This window comes from Nothoprocta perdicaria, unplaced genomic scaffold (assembly GCF_003342845.1).
Source record: "Nothoprocta perdicaria isolate Ctin4 unplaced genomic scaffold, notPer1 scaffold_318, whole genome shotgun sequence".
In the NCBI taxonomy this organism is placed as follows: Eukaryota; Metazoa; Chordata; class Aves; order Tinamiformes; family Tinamidae; genus Nothoprocta; species Nothoprocta perdicaria.
The window spans coordinates 101,356-115,431 of record NW_020455553.1 but is presented as its reverse complement, the minus strand read 5'-3'; the positions used below and the strand labels follow the sequence as shown (position 1 = coordinate 115,431).

The 14,076-nt window shown below is 62.6% G+C and overlaps 1 protein-coding gene across 1 annotated transcript; it reads right to left on the bottom strand.

The window, feature by feature from the left end:
• QSOX1 (quiescin sulfhydryl oxidase 1) lies at positions 1-14,071 on the bottom strand (the record flags this gene model as incomplete). The annotated part of the gene is made up of 12 exons (XM_026042934.1): positions 1-1,457; positions 2,447-2,626; positions 2,714-2,858; positions 2,945-3,067; positions 5,258-5,387; positions 5,744-5,878; positions 7,122-7,267; positions 7,605-7,695; positions 9,088-9,190; positions 9,415-9,463; positions 11,628-11,728; positions 14,044-14,071. Coding segments are annotated over 12 exons (2,052 nt in total), but the record flags the coding sequence as incomplete, so codon positions are not given.
• Positions 14,072-14,076: the final 5 nt, after the last annotated feature.

Genomic DNA, 14,076 nt, shown 5'->3' with positions numbered 1-14,076 from the left:
GGCAAGAGAGAGCGAGAGCACGGGCAGGCAGGTGAGTGCAGGGCTGGGGGGCCAAGCTCCGGCCCCCGCCACAGCCAGCTGGGAGAGCGGAGGAACATGAGGCGGGGGGAGAAACCCCAATGCAGCCCCACGGCTGCAAGGTTTGGCTGTGCAGAGGGGAGGAGGAGCGAGCATGGAGCAAAGCCGGGGGCCTGGACACCTGCAGCCAGGGGAGACCTGGCCTTGGTCAGCGCTGCACTTCTATCACCCTTGGTCATCTCAATGCGAGACCCCGCCACGTTCCTGTAGCCCAGGATTGAGCCCAGGGAACACGGGAGCGAATGCGGTGTCTTTTCCGCAGCCTCTTCCTTGGCTGGCTGCTGCCACTGACTTCTTGTCCTGCTCTGCCTTGGGAAATGAGAACGGAGCCCAGCCCCTGCACACCAACCCAGCTCCCCTTCCGTGCTGCCCGAAACAGGAGCCAAACCCCAGCGCAAGGCGGCTGCAAGAGCAGGGCAGCTCCCGGTGGGGAAGCAGCAAATCCTTCCTCTCCTGCCCCACCACAGAGCCGGCCTTGCTGCCACCCCAGCAGCACGTGGCCCCTGGGCAGAGGCTGCCCGGGGGCACAGGCACCGGCTGCCGGCTCCCCACTTGGGCTCAGGCCGTGGGGAAGCCCGGGCGGCCCTTGCGGGAGCGCATGCGGAGCCGGAAGAAGGTGTACATGCCCAGCAGGCACATGGAGGAGAGGAAGTAGAGCACGATGCACAGGCTGACGTCCACGCGGGAGAAGCCGAGGCCCAGCACGCGGAACCAGGGGCTGCGGCGCAGGCCCTCGCCCACCGCGGCCTCCTCGGGGCGGCGCCAGGCGCCCAGGCCGCCGTGGCGGGGGCGCTCCCAGCCCACCGCGTAGTCGAAGTCGCGCGGGCCGCCAGCCGCCACGTGCAGGGGGAGGGTGTCGCGCTTGCTGAGGCGCCGGCGCCTGCCGGCCGCCCGCAGCGCCTTGCTCTTGAAGTGCTGCTCGCTGAAGGAGTCCAGGTCCACGATGTCGTCCTGCGCCTCGCGCGCCCTGCCGCTCAGCCGCACGATGCTGGGCCGGCGCAGCTCAGAGGAGCCCGGCCGCTCCCGAGCTCCCATCTCCCCTTCCACACCTTCCTCTGGCGGCTTCTCCTCCTCTTTGCCTTCCTCCTCCTTGTCTTTGTCCTCTTTGTCCCTCTCCCGCTCTCCATCTCTTTCTATGGGCTGGTTGGCGCTGAGCCCCACGTTGGCTGCCACTGTGGCCCTCTCCCTGGCCAGGAGCTCCGTGTCGGGCTCGGTGTAGCCCGGGTCGATGTTGCCCGGGGAGAAGTGGGCCTCGAGGAAGCGCAGCACGGCCGGCTCGTCCCACGCATGCAGCCCGCTCTCCTCCTTGTGGCACAGGGGACACATGTCCGGCGGCGGCCACTGCAGCTTGGGGAACTTGGGGTCCTCTGTGTCACTACCTGGAGGAACAGGATCAGCCACAGGGGTTAGAGATGCCCCCGCCCTGGGTGACAGCAGGGACGGGACCTGGGGTGCCAATGCAGCTCCTGCCGATTACGGATACCAATTTCCCCCCATTGCCCAAATGCTGCAAAAGTCCCAAGTCTTCCCAGCCAGTTCCAGCCTCAAGGGAACAGGGTCATGGGAGACCTCTGGGCTCCTATCGGGATACAGTGCCCTCGCTGCAGGGATACACAAGCAGGGTGCCAGCTGTGGGCTCCTTGGCAGGGGGAATCAATCCTGGGATTTGCTCACTGGTAGAGGGGAACTAAGCACAGCCTTTTCTGAGAAATTTCCCTCCGTTTCCTGCCAAAAATGGGCTTTATCCCCCGCTGCGCACTGCTCCTTGGCTTTCCCTGTGGGAAACGCCCCTGCAGCACACACCGGGGCCATGGAACCCATGGGAGCCAAGCTCCTGGGAGAGGTGGCCCCAACGCGCAGTCCAAACAGGACTCGCTCGCCTCCTTCTCAGCAGCGCGGTTTTTGTCCCTGGCTCTGGCCATACAGCTGGGGCTGGGCAGCAGGGGAGCGAGACCGCTTGGAGGTCCCGGGCACGCGGCAGTCCCGGAAAGCTCCCCGCGGGGAGCCGGATAAGGGCTAAGCGCGGCTGCAGGGGGGCGGCCACGATGCACGGACAGCTGCCAGGGGCCCCATCCTCTCTGCTCCATCAGCCTGCAAAGCGGCATGAGGAGAGATGCTGCTTCCAGGTCACCTACGAGTGCAGCTTTGGCAGGAGGAGAGATCAAGGCCTCCCTGCTGCGACAGGATCCAGAGCAGACACAGCTCCCAAGTGCTGCCGAGCAGGACAGCTGCTTCCACATCTCCTCCCTTCCCCTTGGAAAAGTGTCCCAGCTTCTGTCTCCCGCCAGTCCAGGCTGCCCACGCGTCACCACAGCCCTTCTCCCAGGCTTGGGGCCTTCCCATGTCCCCCCTGGCACCAGATGCTTACCGGCCAGCCGCGCGTTCACCTCGTTGTGGTGCGACCAGAGCCAGAAGACGGCCTCCTGCCGGCCCTGCACCTTGTCCATGGACTCGGCAGCCATGGCCTCAAAGTGCTGGGCGCATTCCTGGCACCCGAAGAAGTTCCTGACGTAGCAGCGCATGGTGCTCAGCACCTCCAGTGGCAGCTCTAGGGGAGGACAGAGAAGGGACGCATGCAGACCCAGCGTGCCCAAAGCACCATCCGCATCCCTCCTCCGAGGCACCAAACCAATACCTTTGTCTGGGCCGCTCTGGAAGGCCTGGAGCGTGAGCAGGTGGAAGAGGGTCCAGAGAGAGCAGGGGTAGCCTCGGAAGTGGGGCTCGCTGCCCTGGCAGCCCACCCAGGTCACGTTGGTGGGCAGCATGGCCGGGTGGGAGGCCTGAAGGAGGGAGGGAAATAGGGTGAGGCAGCTGGAAGCTAAAGCGAAGCAGGAGCGAAGGGAAGGGGGACCAGGTGCTGCCTTACGTCTGCCTTGTTCTTCATGGCCTCCTTCAGGACATCACGAGGCAGCTCGGGCTCCGTCCAGTTCCTCAGCCAGCTGTCCAGGCCCTGCAGGTAGGTCTGGACGAAAGGGCGGCCGGGGAAGTACTGCATGAAGGGGAAACGCAGGTGAGAGGACAGCGGCCATCCCGACACTTGCCCCGGCGGCGGCCCCGGCTTGGCCCTTCCTCCGTTTGCATCCCGGCCACCGGGACCCAGTGGGCCCTCAGCATTATCTGAGGAGCACCAAAAGCTATCCCGGCAATAAGTCAGCACAAATCCGATTAGCATTGGCACTTTAAAACTCCACGTGCTCTGGGGAGAAGGGTAAGCTGGCGAGGGTGTGCTGCTGATGGATGGACACAGACATCGGAGGGACTGACCCCACCAGGGTTACAGGAGGGCAAGAGCACAGCAGCGGGACAGGGAGAGCAAAAGCAACAGAGAAGCGAAAGAAAGGAACCTTTTGCAAGAGCCACCTGGGTCCACGGAGATTTTGAGCAATTCCATGAATTGCATTGAAAGGCCCAAACTCGGCAGGGGAGTTCACCTGCGATCTGAGATTTGTGCTGCAAAGCTAAGTTCCTCCCTCTCCCTGCACACCCCAGAGGAGGTTTTCCCACATGATGCCTCGCTTTCCAGTCATCATTTCTTTCCCCACTCATTACTTTTCCTGTCCTTTACCAAAGCACTTCTTGGAAATGCAACAGTTAAATCCAGGCCCTGGTGGCCTTGGGAGGGTGAATTCCCCCTGTATGGAGACGGCGGCAGGGCTGGCAGCAATCCTGGTGCCGCTGCTCCGACCCGTGGAGGAGAGCCGGAATGGCAGCACTAGCTCAGCATCCTCGGGCTGCCTCAAGCAGCGCCTGGCATCCTCCCGCGTGGAGCTTCCCCTCCTTCCTCCTCCGCACACCCGCGTGCTGCCGCTCACCCCTGGCTGGGGACAGGGCTTGCTGGGACAGTTCTGCGTGGATCTGGAAGTTGTCCCTCTTCCCTATAGCCTGACTCCACAATGGGATGCGGCGAGGGGCGTCACACACCCAATGGAAAAACGCTGCAGCCTCTGGAGGATCTGACCTCTAGCAGGCAACTCGTGGGATGGGGTATTTATTTAATGAAATCCCTCATGTTCTGTAAGGGGAGAAATATCAAAGGCAGCAATGCGTAGCAATAGGAGGAAAAATAGGTTCAGCACAGCCAGGTCAAGCACACCTCGGTCCTGACCTCGTCCTACGCCTCCTTTCTGCCCCACTGTGCTAACCCTGCCGCCCTTCACATACACACCCTGTCCCTTGCATAAAGCCATGATGAAGCTCTAAATTAGGCTATTCCAGAGCACAGTCAGTGCTGGAGCCTCTCTCTCCTGCATGTAAAAGGAGCCTGCAGAGACTAGCTCCCTAAATGGAGCATTCAAGATGAGAATTAGGCAGCACAAGCCCCTCTGCTTGCTCCTGCTGTCTCCACCAGCCCTGGCTCAGGGTCCACATTTCTTTGGGAAGGACCTTCTGCCTTGATGCAACAGCTTGTGCCGCTGCCCACGTCGAACAGCGGCCAACCGGATCCTTGTCCGGACCTTTCTGGCACCTGCTTTTGGCTGCTGGCTCCCATTAGGACCTCCAGCCCATGAGATTAAGGAATCTCCCCCATTAAGGATCTTATCCGCGACTCGGCTAGGAGCAAACTGCATCTTTGCCTTCTGTCGAGTAGCTTCGCCCAAGCTCCTTGAGCAAACTCACTGCCTTGAGTCACCGCGGGCAGCAGCGCGGACGCTGCCGTTGCGCAGCCGTCCGGAAGGTGGCACGAAGAGGAAAGCACCAGGAACAAAGCGCAGGGCAGAGCCAGGCCTGCTGCTGGCTGCAGAGGGCTCTGCGGGGATGGGGACGGCAGGGAACGGCGCAGGAAGCGGCGAGGGACTCGCCGAGCGGCAGAAAGCGCTGCTCACGTTGTAAGGGGCCACAGCAGAGGCCCGTGAGCAGCACGGCTTTCGTTATCGGCCCCGTGGGGATGCACACACATCCTGCACTTCCGTTTAACAGTATAAACGGATAGACGGAAACGCAGATAGGTCCCCATCAATGCCGAAAAACAGCAGCTAGGGCCACGGTGCAGCACTGGTGCCCACAGGATCTCATTGAGACTTGCAGCCTGCTGGATTAAGGGACCCACAGAGACCCAAATTCCTGCCCCAGCTCGGCTTCAGCTTGCGGCCCTCCTAACACAGGCCGGCCTCGCTGCCCGGCGGCAGGGAGGCCGCCACACCGCACTCCTCCCCCTGCGCGAGGCCACCGCTGTCCTCACCTTAGCCAGCAGCGCCACGTAGCACTTCAAGGCTGACAGGGCAGCTCCCGACAGGACTCGGGTCCGGGTGACCTCCACCCGCAGCGAGTAGTGGAGCGCAGACTCCAGGTCGGCCATGTACACCTTGGAGCTGGGGAAGCAGGACAACATGCACGGTGAGTGTGAGCGTTTTACTCGACCAGAGGCAGCTCTGTACCCCAAGGGACCTGGCTGCGTGGAGGAGAATTTTCTTTGCCACAGTGATATGAGGCTTTTCCTGGGGGAAAGTCATGGTCTCGGCTCTCCACTGACTCACCAAGGACTCACCTTGGTCTGTGCACAGCCCTGCAGGGACACGGATCCTCCTCCTGCTCCCACCTGCCTGTCTCAAAGTCTTTCTCCCCCAGATTCCTGCAGCCCCCACATGACTGAGCCATCACCTGCACCTGGCTCCTTGAGGAGGGGCTGGTGCACGTGGGGGCCACACAAGGCCGAGGGGGCCCTCACCGGTCAGCATGCTTCAAAAGGGCTGTGGTTGTCAGGTTGGAAGCACTGGAAGTCACATTCAGCTTGTAAGAGCCCCGGGTCACGCCAGGGAGCATCCTCAAGTAGTAGGTGTAGAAGGAGCGTGCCTCCATGTGCCTGCAAGGAAGGAGAAGCGTGAACAAAGGCCCTCACCATCCCAAAGGGCTGCTGGCTGTGGAAAGGGGCAAACTTGGCCCAAGACTTTGAGGTGGACCTAATATAACCGCTCTGCGACCTCTCCTGCTCTGCTGGGGACATCTCCACTCCAGAACACAGGATGATTAAAGTTCTCCATCTGCCACAGCAGCAGGTATCTTGGCACATAGTCCACAGCACATCTTTTATTGTGGAATCCAAGGCTGTGACACCCCGGGCACCAAGCCCTCCCCAGCACCCTAGAGAGGGGAGGAGGGTGTTGGGGCTGGTGAGGGCTGCAGGGCGCAGGGTGTCCCCGCCAAGCCCACCCGGCACATGGGCAAAGCGGGTGGCAGCGGCGGGAAGGCCGAGGGGACGCAGGCAACGCAGAGCTGCCCCCCTCGCAGGCCGGCGCGCACCCACAAGCAGATGGTGGAGAGGCAGCTTCATCACAAGCAATTTTCCCCTCCGCCAGCTCTGCGGCAGACAAACAATAGCTCTGCTCCAGGCAGAGCTGGCACCGTTTCTCCTGCTGCCTCTCCTGCTCCTTCACCTGCTGCTGCTCACGCCAAGCAGGTCCCCCTGGGAAACATCCCCCATCCCTGGCATGATGGCACTGAGTGCTACATCCTGCGTGTTTCGGGGGCAGCCGTGGGTGGCCCGCAGCTTGTGGCCCCACCAGGCACCCCGCTGGCCCCGCCGAGGCTCCATCTGGCCACCTCTCAAACGTGCCAGTCGGTGGCAGGAGCCGCTCGGGGAGCGGGTGCCTATTGTTCCCCGCCAGCCGCTCCGAGCCGGCCACTGTGTGCTGCCTAATGAACTGCTCTGCAATTAGAAATCCGAAGAGGATGAGGCACCAGCCTGGTATCCTGCCAGCCTTAGAGTGTGGTGGATTTATCTGTCAAGCAGCAGGGCAACTGGTGGGGATGCAAGAAAAGCCTGTGGCCGGGTAGCTCCACAGGCACTGGGACCCAAATGAGGAAGGCCACGGAGAGCCATCGGCACGACAGGTACCTCCACCCCCAGGAAAACATCTCTGTGGGTCTTGCCAACCCAGCGGGAGGGGTGGTGCTCTCCGCTGAAGCCACCTGGCTTTTTCCTCTGGCACACGCACAGCACTGACCGTGGTAAGGGGGAAAGCCTGTGCCCATGGGGCACATGAGTGTCACCGCAAAGCCCTGGCCCTCCACGGCCAGAACCTTCCCCTCTGTGTCCCCACACTCACACGGGCAGGCGGGAGAAGGAGCCGTTGCTGAGGAGCAGGTAGGCGGAAGGGAAGGAGGTCACCCCAAACTTCCTCACAAGCTCCTCCTCGCTGCTCAGCACCCTCCGCACAGCGATGTTCTCGTACTGCAGCATGTCCAGCGTCACCTGCAAGCCAAGGAGCTCCGGGGTTAGATGGGCCAGGGAGCAGGACATGCCAGCCCGGACTGCACTCCATTTCCCTCTGCAGTGGAGAGGACCACAGGGCTATTTAGCATCTGTACAACACCCCATGCCTTCAAAGCAGCACACAAACATGAGCAAACCTCCCCAATTTGCTCGAGAGCTCGCAATCCAGGGTGTGAAAGGAGAGCTCATTTTCTGCAACCTGCCTGCGTGCCTCAAAGCAAGAGCTCCTGCACGGGTGTTCCTGCCTTCGTGTGAGCAGCCACCTGGCCCAGGCTCCCTGTCCCCTGCCAGACCGCCTGCTTTCAGCTGCACCCACCTCTCTGCCCACAAAGGAATTGCTCTCCTCGAAGATCAGCGTCAGGTACTTGACATTGTTTCTCTGGAAGAAGCTGCGAACCTCATCCGTGCTGCGGGAGAGAAGCAGAGTGAGCGGCCGCACGCCAGGAGATCCCAGCGGGTGCCTCCCATGCGGGCGGATGTTTTGCCCTCTCGCATGAAAGGAGCTCAGCCCTCATCTGCAGGGATTTGTCACAGGATGGCGGCACTGGGCTCGGCTTTGCTGAGGTAACAACTTCTCCCTGCTGAAGTTTCCAGCCCAATTTTCTGCTCTGCTTCACGGCTTCCGTGAAACCTGCCCAGGCCAGCCAAGGAGGCAGAAACACGGCTACGGAGACAATGGAGAGGGGAAAAACACAGCAAGGACTTCAAAGGCAGAGGCCCTCTTCTCTACAGGGCAGAGCCAGAATGTGCAAGCACAGAGGAGGTCCCCCCTCAGCAGCACCTGTGCCAGAGGCGAGCCAGGCTCTGTGCTGGCACACAGCAGCACAAGAGCCGCTCAGGGCCTGGCCCTGCAGCTGAGCCCGGCCTTGCTCAGGGCGGTGACACCGCCACGTCCCTTCCCAGCCCTGCCACTGCCTGCTCTAGTTCAGCCCAGGCGGACAAGCAGGTTCCTTAGGAGACACACGAGGGAGGTGGTGAAACCGGCTGCTCCAGGCTGCCTGGCTCAAGGAGTCGCCCGTCCTGTCCCAGCCACGTCCTAGCACCTTGTCAGATCCCGGACGTCAGGGCACAAGTCTCTCCCACACGAGGTGGGCGGCTTGGCTGGTGCCTTGTGCACGTGTCAGCACCAACCACCCTGGTGCTCATGTCTCCCTCCTTGCCCATCACTGGTGCCGCATCTCGCAGCCCTCCAGGAACGAAATCATGTTGCCTGACTTTAGTTGCTCCATCCAGCCTTGCATTTCTCCCTCCTAGATGACAATACATCAAACGTTTCACCAAAGTCCCAAGATCGGGTCTATCGCATTTCTCACGCCTGGAAACAACTATCAGTTACCTTATCACAGAAAGGTATCCGTTCAAGCCGGCACTGCCTGCTATTGACAAACTGATGTCCTAGATTTCCCCTGTTTTCCACGTCCCTCCATTTTTTTAGCAGTTTGTTTTTTTCAGCTAAAAATCCATAAAGCAGGCTGTAAATGGCTGTAACCCACCTAGACCACTCACATCTCCCCCGGAACGTGGGCGGTAGCAGAGGAACTGCTCTGCTCTTGCTTTTGGCTCAGGACCTTCATTAGAAACAGCCCCTTTGCTATCCAAACTCCATATCCAGCTGCGAGGCTCTCCCCAGAACCAGGAGGGAGGTTATCCAGTGGCTGCCAGCTAAAAACACTTGTTTCCACCTCTGACATGGCCTTGTCTGTCCCCTCCCTCCCAAAGCAGCGCTGGGAGCCATGCCCTCCTTCCCAGCTCCCAGCTCCGCACCCTGTGCATGGCCTTGGACTGGTGGTTACCCCTACCTTGCCGGCTCCAGCGGAGGACAGGCGGGCGGCCAGGCATCGTGGCTCTGCTCCAGGTTGGTGATGATGCTGTGCCTCAGGTCCCGTACCGCGGTACTGGGATCTGCCGGGGGGATGACACACAAACGGTCAGGGAAGCTCCCGAGCTCCACAACCGAGCCCAGCTCATCTCAGGCCGGTGGGTGCCAGGCTGAGCATTGCCCCAAGGGCTGCCAGCTTCTCCCCTGCCACCCCAGTCCAACTGGGCAGCGCTGCCCTCCTCCGGCCCTCGTGTGTGGGGCCGCAGGGCTTCTCACACCCCAGGTAAAAGTGGCTTTGAATACTCACTAGAAATCCTTATCCCATCTTCTGCCTTCTTGGAAAAAGCTCTAAAAAACTGAGAGAGAGAACAAGAGAAGGTTGGAGAGAGCCGGGCAGGGGCACGCGGACAGCCTAGCAGGCAGGTTCCCTGCGCCTTGGCTTCCTCACCTGCTGTCTCAGTTTCCCCACAGCAAACACCCGGGCTCTTTCACAGCTTATCGCTTTCTAAAGCCCATTTGGCACGAGAAGAAGGCACAGACTTATCAGCAGCTCTCCTAGGTACACTGAGGCCCGTCATTGCATTAGAGACCATTGATTAACACCACACATGGGCTGGGGGTCTCTCAGGCACAGCCCTGCACACACCGCTCGCCTCCACCGGCCACCTCAAAAAGCCCCAAGGTGCCACTGCTGCCATCACCAGGCCGAGACATCTCGAGGATGAGGATAGAGACAAAAAGCCACAGCAGAGAGCCCGGAGTGAACAGGGGTGCACAGGAGACAGGGAGGAGAGCCGGAGGCCAGGAAGGCCTTAGGAAAAGGAGGATGAAATGCTTCATTTCCAAGCCTGGGCCCTGCTGGGGATGGGCTGGATGGACCCGTTGTCCTGGGGCTGGAGCGGCCTCCACCGTCGCAGCCTGACCGACTCCTGCTGAGGGGGCCGCCAGTGGGGCTGAGCAAGGACGGGCACTGCCAGCGCCGCATCCGCCTCCCGCTCGGGGACAGGGATGTGGGCACGTGGCCGGGAGGCGCTCACAGCTGGGCCGAGCGTGGGCGCAAAGGCGGCGCTCCCGAGGGACCTGCAGAGGCAGCCCAGAGCCTCCTGCTCTTGCCAACGGCAGCTCTCTGCTACACAGCGTCAGCAAAGAGGAAGCAAAGGGTTTGTCCCAGCTCTGCCCAGGCTGCTTCCCGTCTGGAGCGCCTGCTCACGCGACGCAGCCGCCCGTGAGGGCCCCGCGCAGGTGGCAGCGCCGGCGCAGCCCCATCGCGACAGCGCCTGTTTGCTCAGCAGGGCTGGCAGCGTGTGCTGTTTGCAGAAGGCACTCGGGTCCGAAGGAGACTGGGARAAGCCAGGACGAGGCAGGCGAGGCCACAGCAGCACGCACTCCCTCACCGCTGCTCCCACCACCACGGTTCCCTCTCCCAGCAGGGAAGATGCTGCTGCAAAGGGCACAAGTTTTGCAAGCAGCTTCTGCAAAGTGCCCGGGACAGGGAGCAAAGGGCCAGGAGGCTCCGCTAGGCTGCAGCGGAACTTGAGGAGTCYGGGGCCCTGCCACGGTGCAGAGGGCCGCAGTGATGGACGGAGCCCACTGCACGGGCGCCTGCTTTCAGTGAGCGCAGCCAGAGCTGAGGGGTCGGTCCCCACTGAGCACAGGAAACATTCACCGATTTGGGGACGGACACCACGCGCGGGCCAGTGCCAAGGCCTGCGGGTCACCCAGCGTGGAGGAAAGGCCATCGCGGGGCTGAGCTCGCTGGTGGCAGTGCCAGCCCCGTGCGGGCTCCCATGCACACCAGCACAAAGGAAATCCCGGCTGTGGCACTGGAGGCGGCTTGTATCACCAGACACCGCGGTCCCTTTTCCCATTCCGGAGCAAAAGCAACTGTGTGCCTCCCCCGCTGGGAGCTGGAGAGGATCCAGGCACCTGCTTCCCTTTGGAGAGCAGCCCAGGGCCACAAAGGCCCCCAGGGAATGGCGAGGAAGGCCCTGCTCTTCCTCACTGTTCTCTCGTGGACTGCGTCTCACAGAGAGGCCCCGAGGCAGCACAAGGAGGGGGATGCAGGCAGAGGACACGCGACATCCTCCTTGCAGGGCCCTCTTGGCACATGTCTCAGCTTCGAGCATAAGAGCGAGCTAACAACTAAGCCTCCGTCTCCCTCCTCCTCCTCCAGGTAATCTCAGCTTCCACCTCTCGCTTCCCAGGCATGCCGGCTTCTGCGGCTCCACTGCTTGTCTTGGAGTGGGCTTCTGTTTGCGCTGGAAACCACTGGGATCCTACGTGTTTACACAGCTAAGCTGTTGGGCAGCGGATCAAGAGGTGCGACTGTGCCCCGGCAGCCAACAACACCACGGCCACCCGCCGTGCCGGCCCCAGGCCAGCCCCTCCAGCGGCCACGGGGGCGGCCCGGCGCCAACGGGGACAGACTGGCACAAGGCTGTGGTTAACCCTACTGAGCAGGAGAACGAGCAGCGCTGGGGAAGGCGGGCACGGAAAAGGCCCTTGTGGAGCGGGTCTTACTTTGAGCGTGGGGAATCCGGTGATGCCGAAGTCCATGCACACCTGCTGGTTGGCCTCGTCGGCGCAGTCAAGGGCAGCAATCATCACGGCAGGTCTCCACTCTGCGGGGATACAGGGACATGGTCAGCGCTGCTGAGGAGAGGACGGCTCGAGCACAGGCGGGGAAAATCCATCCTCGCGGAGCCTCGTGCAGCGAGTGGGAGATGGCAGCTTGGAGAGACAAGCGGTGCCGTGGGGCACCGTCCGTCCCACCGAGAGCCCCTCAGCACCCGCTGCCCGGGCAGCRGCTCCTGGCTGCAGGCGGTGGCCGTGAGCCAGGCGGCCGGGCGCCAACCCGGCTCTCCCGGCTGCTGCATCCGGGACGCCGCGTAACCCGCCTGGCGCTGCCTGCGGCCAGGGAGGCCAGCGCTGTGGGGCACTGGCATGCCAGCCCCAACAGCTGGGGCAGCCCCAGCAGCACCAGCCCCGAAGCGGCCACGGCAGCAGCCTGGCAGGGCTGTGGTTGACAGGCAGCTCGGGGCGTCTATTTGCTCCAAGGAAGTTCCAGACAAAGGGGCATGAAAATGGGTTTGGGAAGCCCCAGGGTTGTCCCCTCCATCCTGCCCCACAGCAGGGCCTGATCCCAGCAGTAGGAGAGGATGCCAGTTAGGGAGGCACCGTTCTACATGGTCCCCATTGCTTCCCACACACCCAAACGCTGCAAGCGCCAGGCTGGATATTGCTACAGCAGTGCAAACCTGAGGCCGGGCTTACAGGCAGTCACCCTAAAGCTCCCGGAGGCATCGGGGCGCCTTCAGGTCCCGAGGGCGACCCCAGGACCACTGGCTCGCCTCGCTCCTCGCTGCAGCACCTCCCGAGCTGGCACCGCACGTGGAGCGGAGCAGAGCCCGGCACGGCCGGGGGCAGAGGGATTGCTACCCACAGCCCYGAGGAACCGCCTCCCCTTCCCCCAAAGCTGAGCTGCTTTCCTGCCTGCCAGGCTGGGCTTTGGGCTCTGCCGTTGAGGCTCTGCAGTGCCAGACGTGCCACGGGCCGGGCACGTCCTCTCCCACACCCAACACGAGCATCCAGGCGTGGGATCCGCACTCTTAGCCCATCCCTGGCGCCTTCTCCCGCCCTGTCCTCTCAGCACAGTCCCTAAGTGTGCACCCTCCTGAAAAAACATCCTGTTTTTTCCAGGCATTCTGCAGCCTCGTGACCCCACGGCACATCCCTGGGGCTGCTCCTGGCCTCTCCACAGTGCCCCCTACGCCTCTCCTCAGCCCGAGGTCCCCAGGAAAGAGYAGCGGATGCCCAGCAGTTTCCTGCACTCTGGTTCCCCAAGGGCTGCAAGGAAGCAAACGTAGCAGGAAGCAAATGAAGACAGCGGGCAAGAAGGCATCGCAGCCAGCAGCTCTAAGAGCCACGGGCAAGAYAGAGACACTTCCAAAATGGTTTGTTTTTCTGCTTGAAGAAACAAGCCAAAGGAAGCGCGTCCTYGCCTTTGGAGCGGGAAGGGAGAGGAGGCCACGCTGGCACCCAAACCCAGCTCATGCCACTCTACATGGGAGTGTCCAAGGGGGCAGGAGCCACCCGGACCATCCTGTTTKGAGGGTGGCAAGGCACATGAACTGCTGGGGCACTGAACTACTAGCTCTGGGGCAGGTGAGGAAGGTGCCTCTTTCTTCCCAAACTTCTTATAAGTTCTCCAAGCAGAGACTCTTCCCGCCGCCTGGTCGCTGGTGCTAAAGCCACAAAACCGATGGCAGCGGGGGAACCGGCTGGCCAGGCCGAGCCCGCGCGGAGCGGCAGCTCCGRGGGCAGCCGCCGGCAAGGTGCGCTCCACGGGACTCACCGGCACGTGGCTCCCGTGAYTGCCACCGTGCCAACGTCCTCCCAATTAAGCCCAATCCCGCAAAAATCCACCTCGGGGAAGAGCAGCGACTCCTTCCGCCGTGTCCAGCGCTTGGCCCCGGCGGCGGCTCCCTGTCCCTACTTCCACAGCGCTGGGGATGCCCGAGGGCGGCGTGATTCCCCGCGCTGCGCCCCAGCCTGGCTCACARTCCCGGGGGACCAACTCCCGCTCCAAGGTGGGGAGCTCCATCCAGCGCATCCAGTTGCCACGAAGCCAACGACCACCAYGTCGCGGGGCTGCCGGCCAGGCCACCACGCGGGATCCTCGGGAACAGCCCCGCTCGGCCGGTCTACGAAACCCGCTGCGAGCAGAGCCGTGCTGCTGATTCACGGCCAGCCACGGGCAGCTCCTCGAGCCCCCTGGCCCCAGCACCCAGCCCGCGGCCGGCCGAGGGCACCGGGCACCCCCCGAGGATGCGGCTCCACCGAGGAGGGCAGCCTGCGGGCAAGGCGAGCGGCAGCCGGGCTCGGCAGCTGCCGCCGCTCGCGGCGCCGGGGCGGGCGCGGGGTGCCCGGCACTCACCGCGGAGGTCGGCGGCCAGGGCCCGCCACGTGG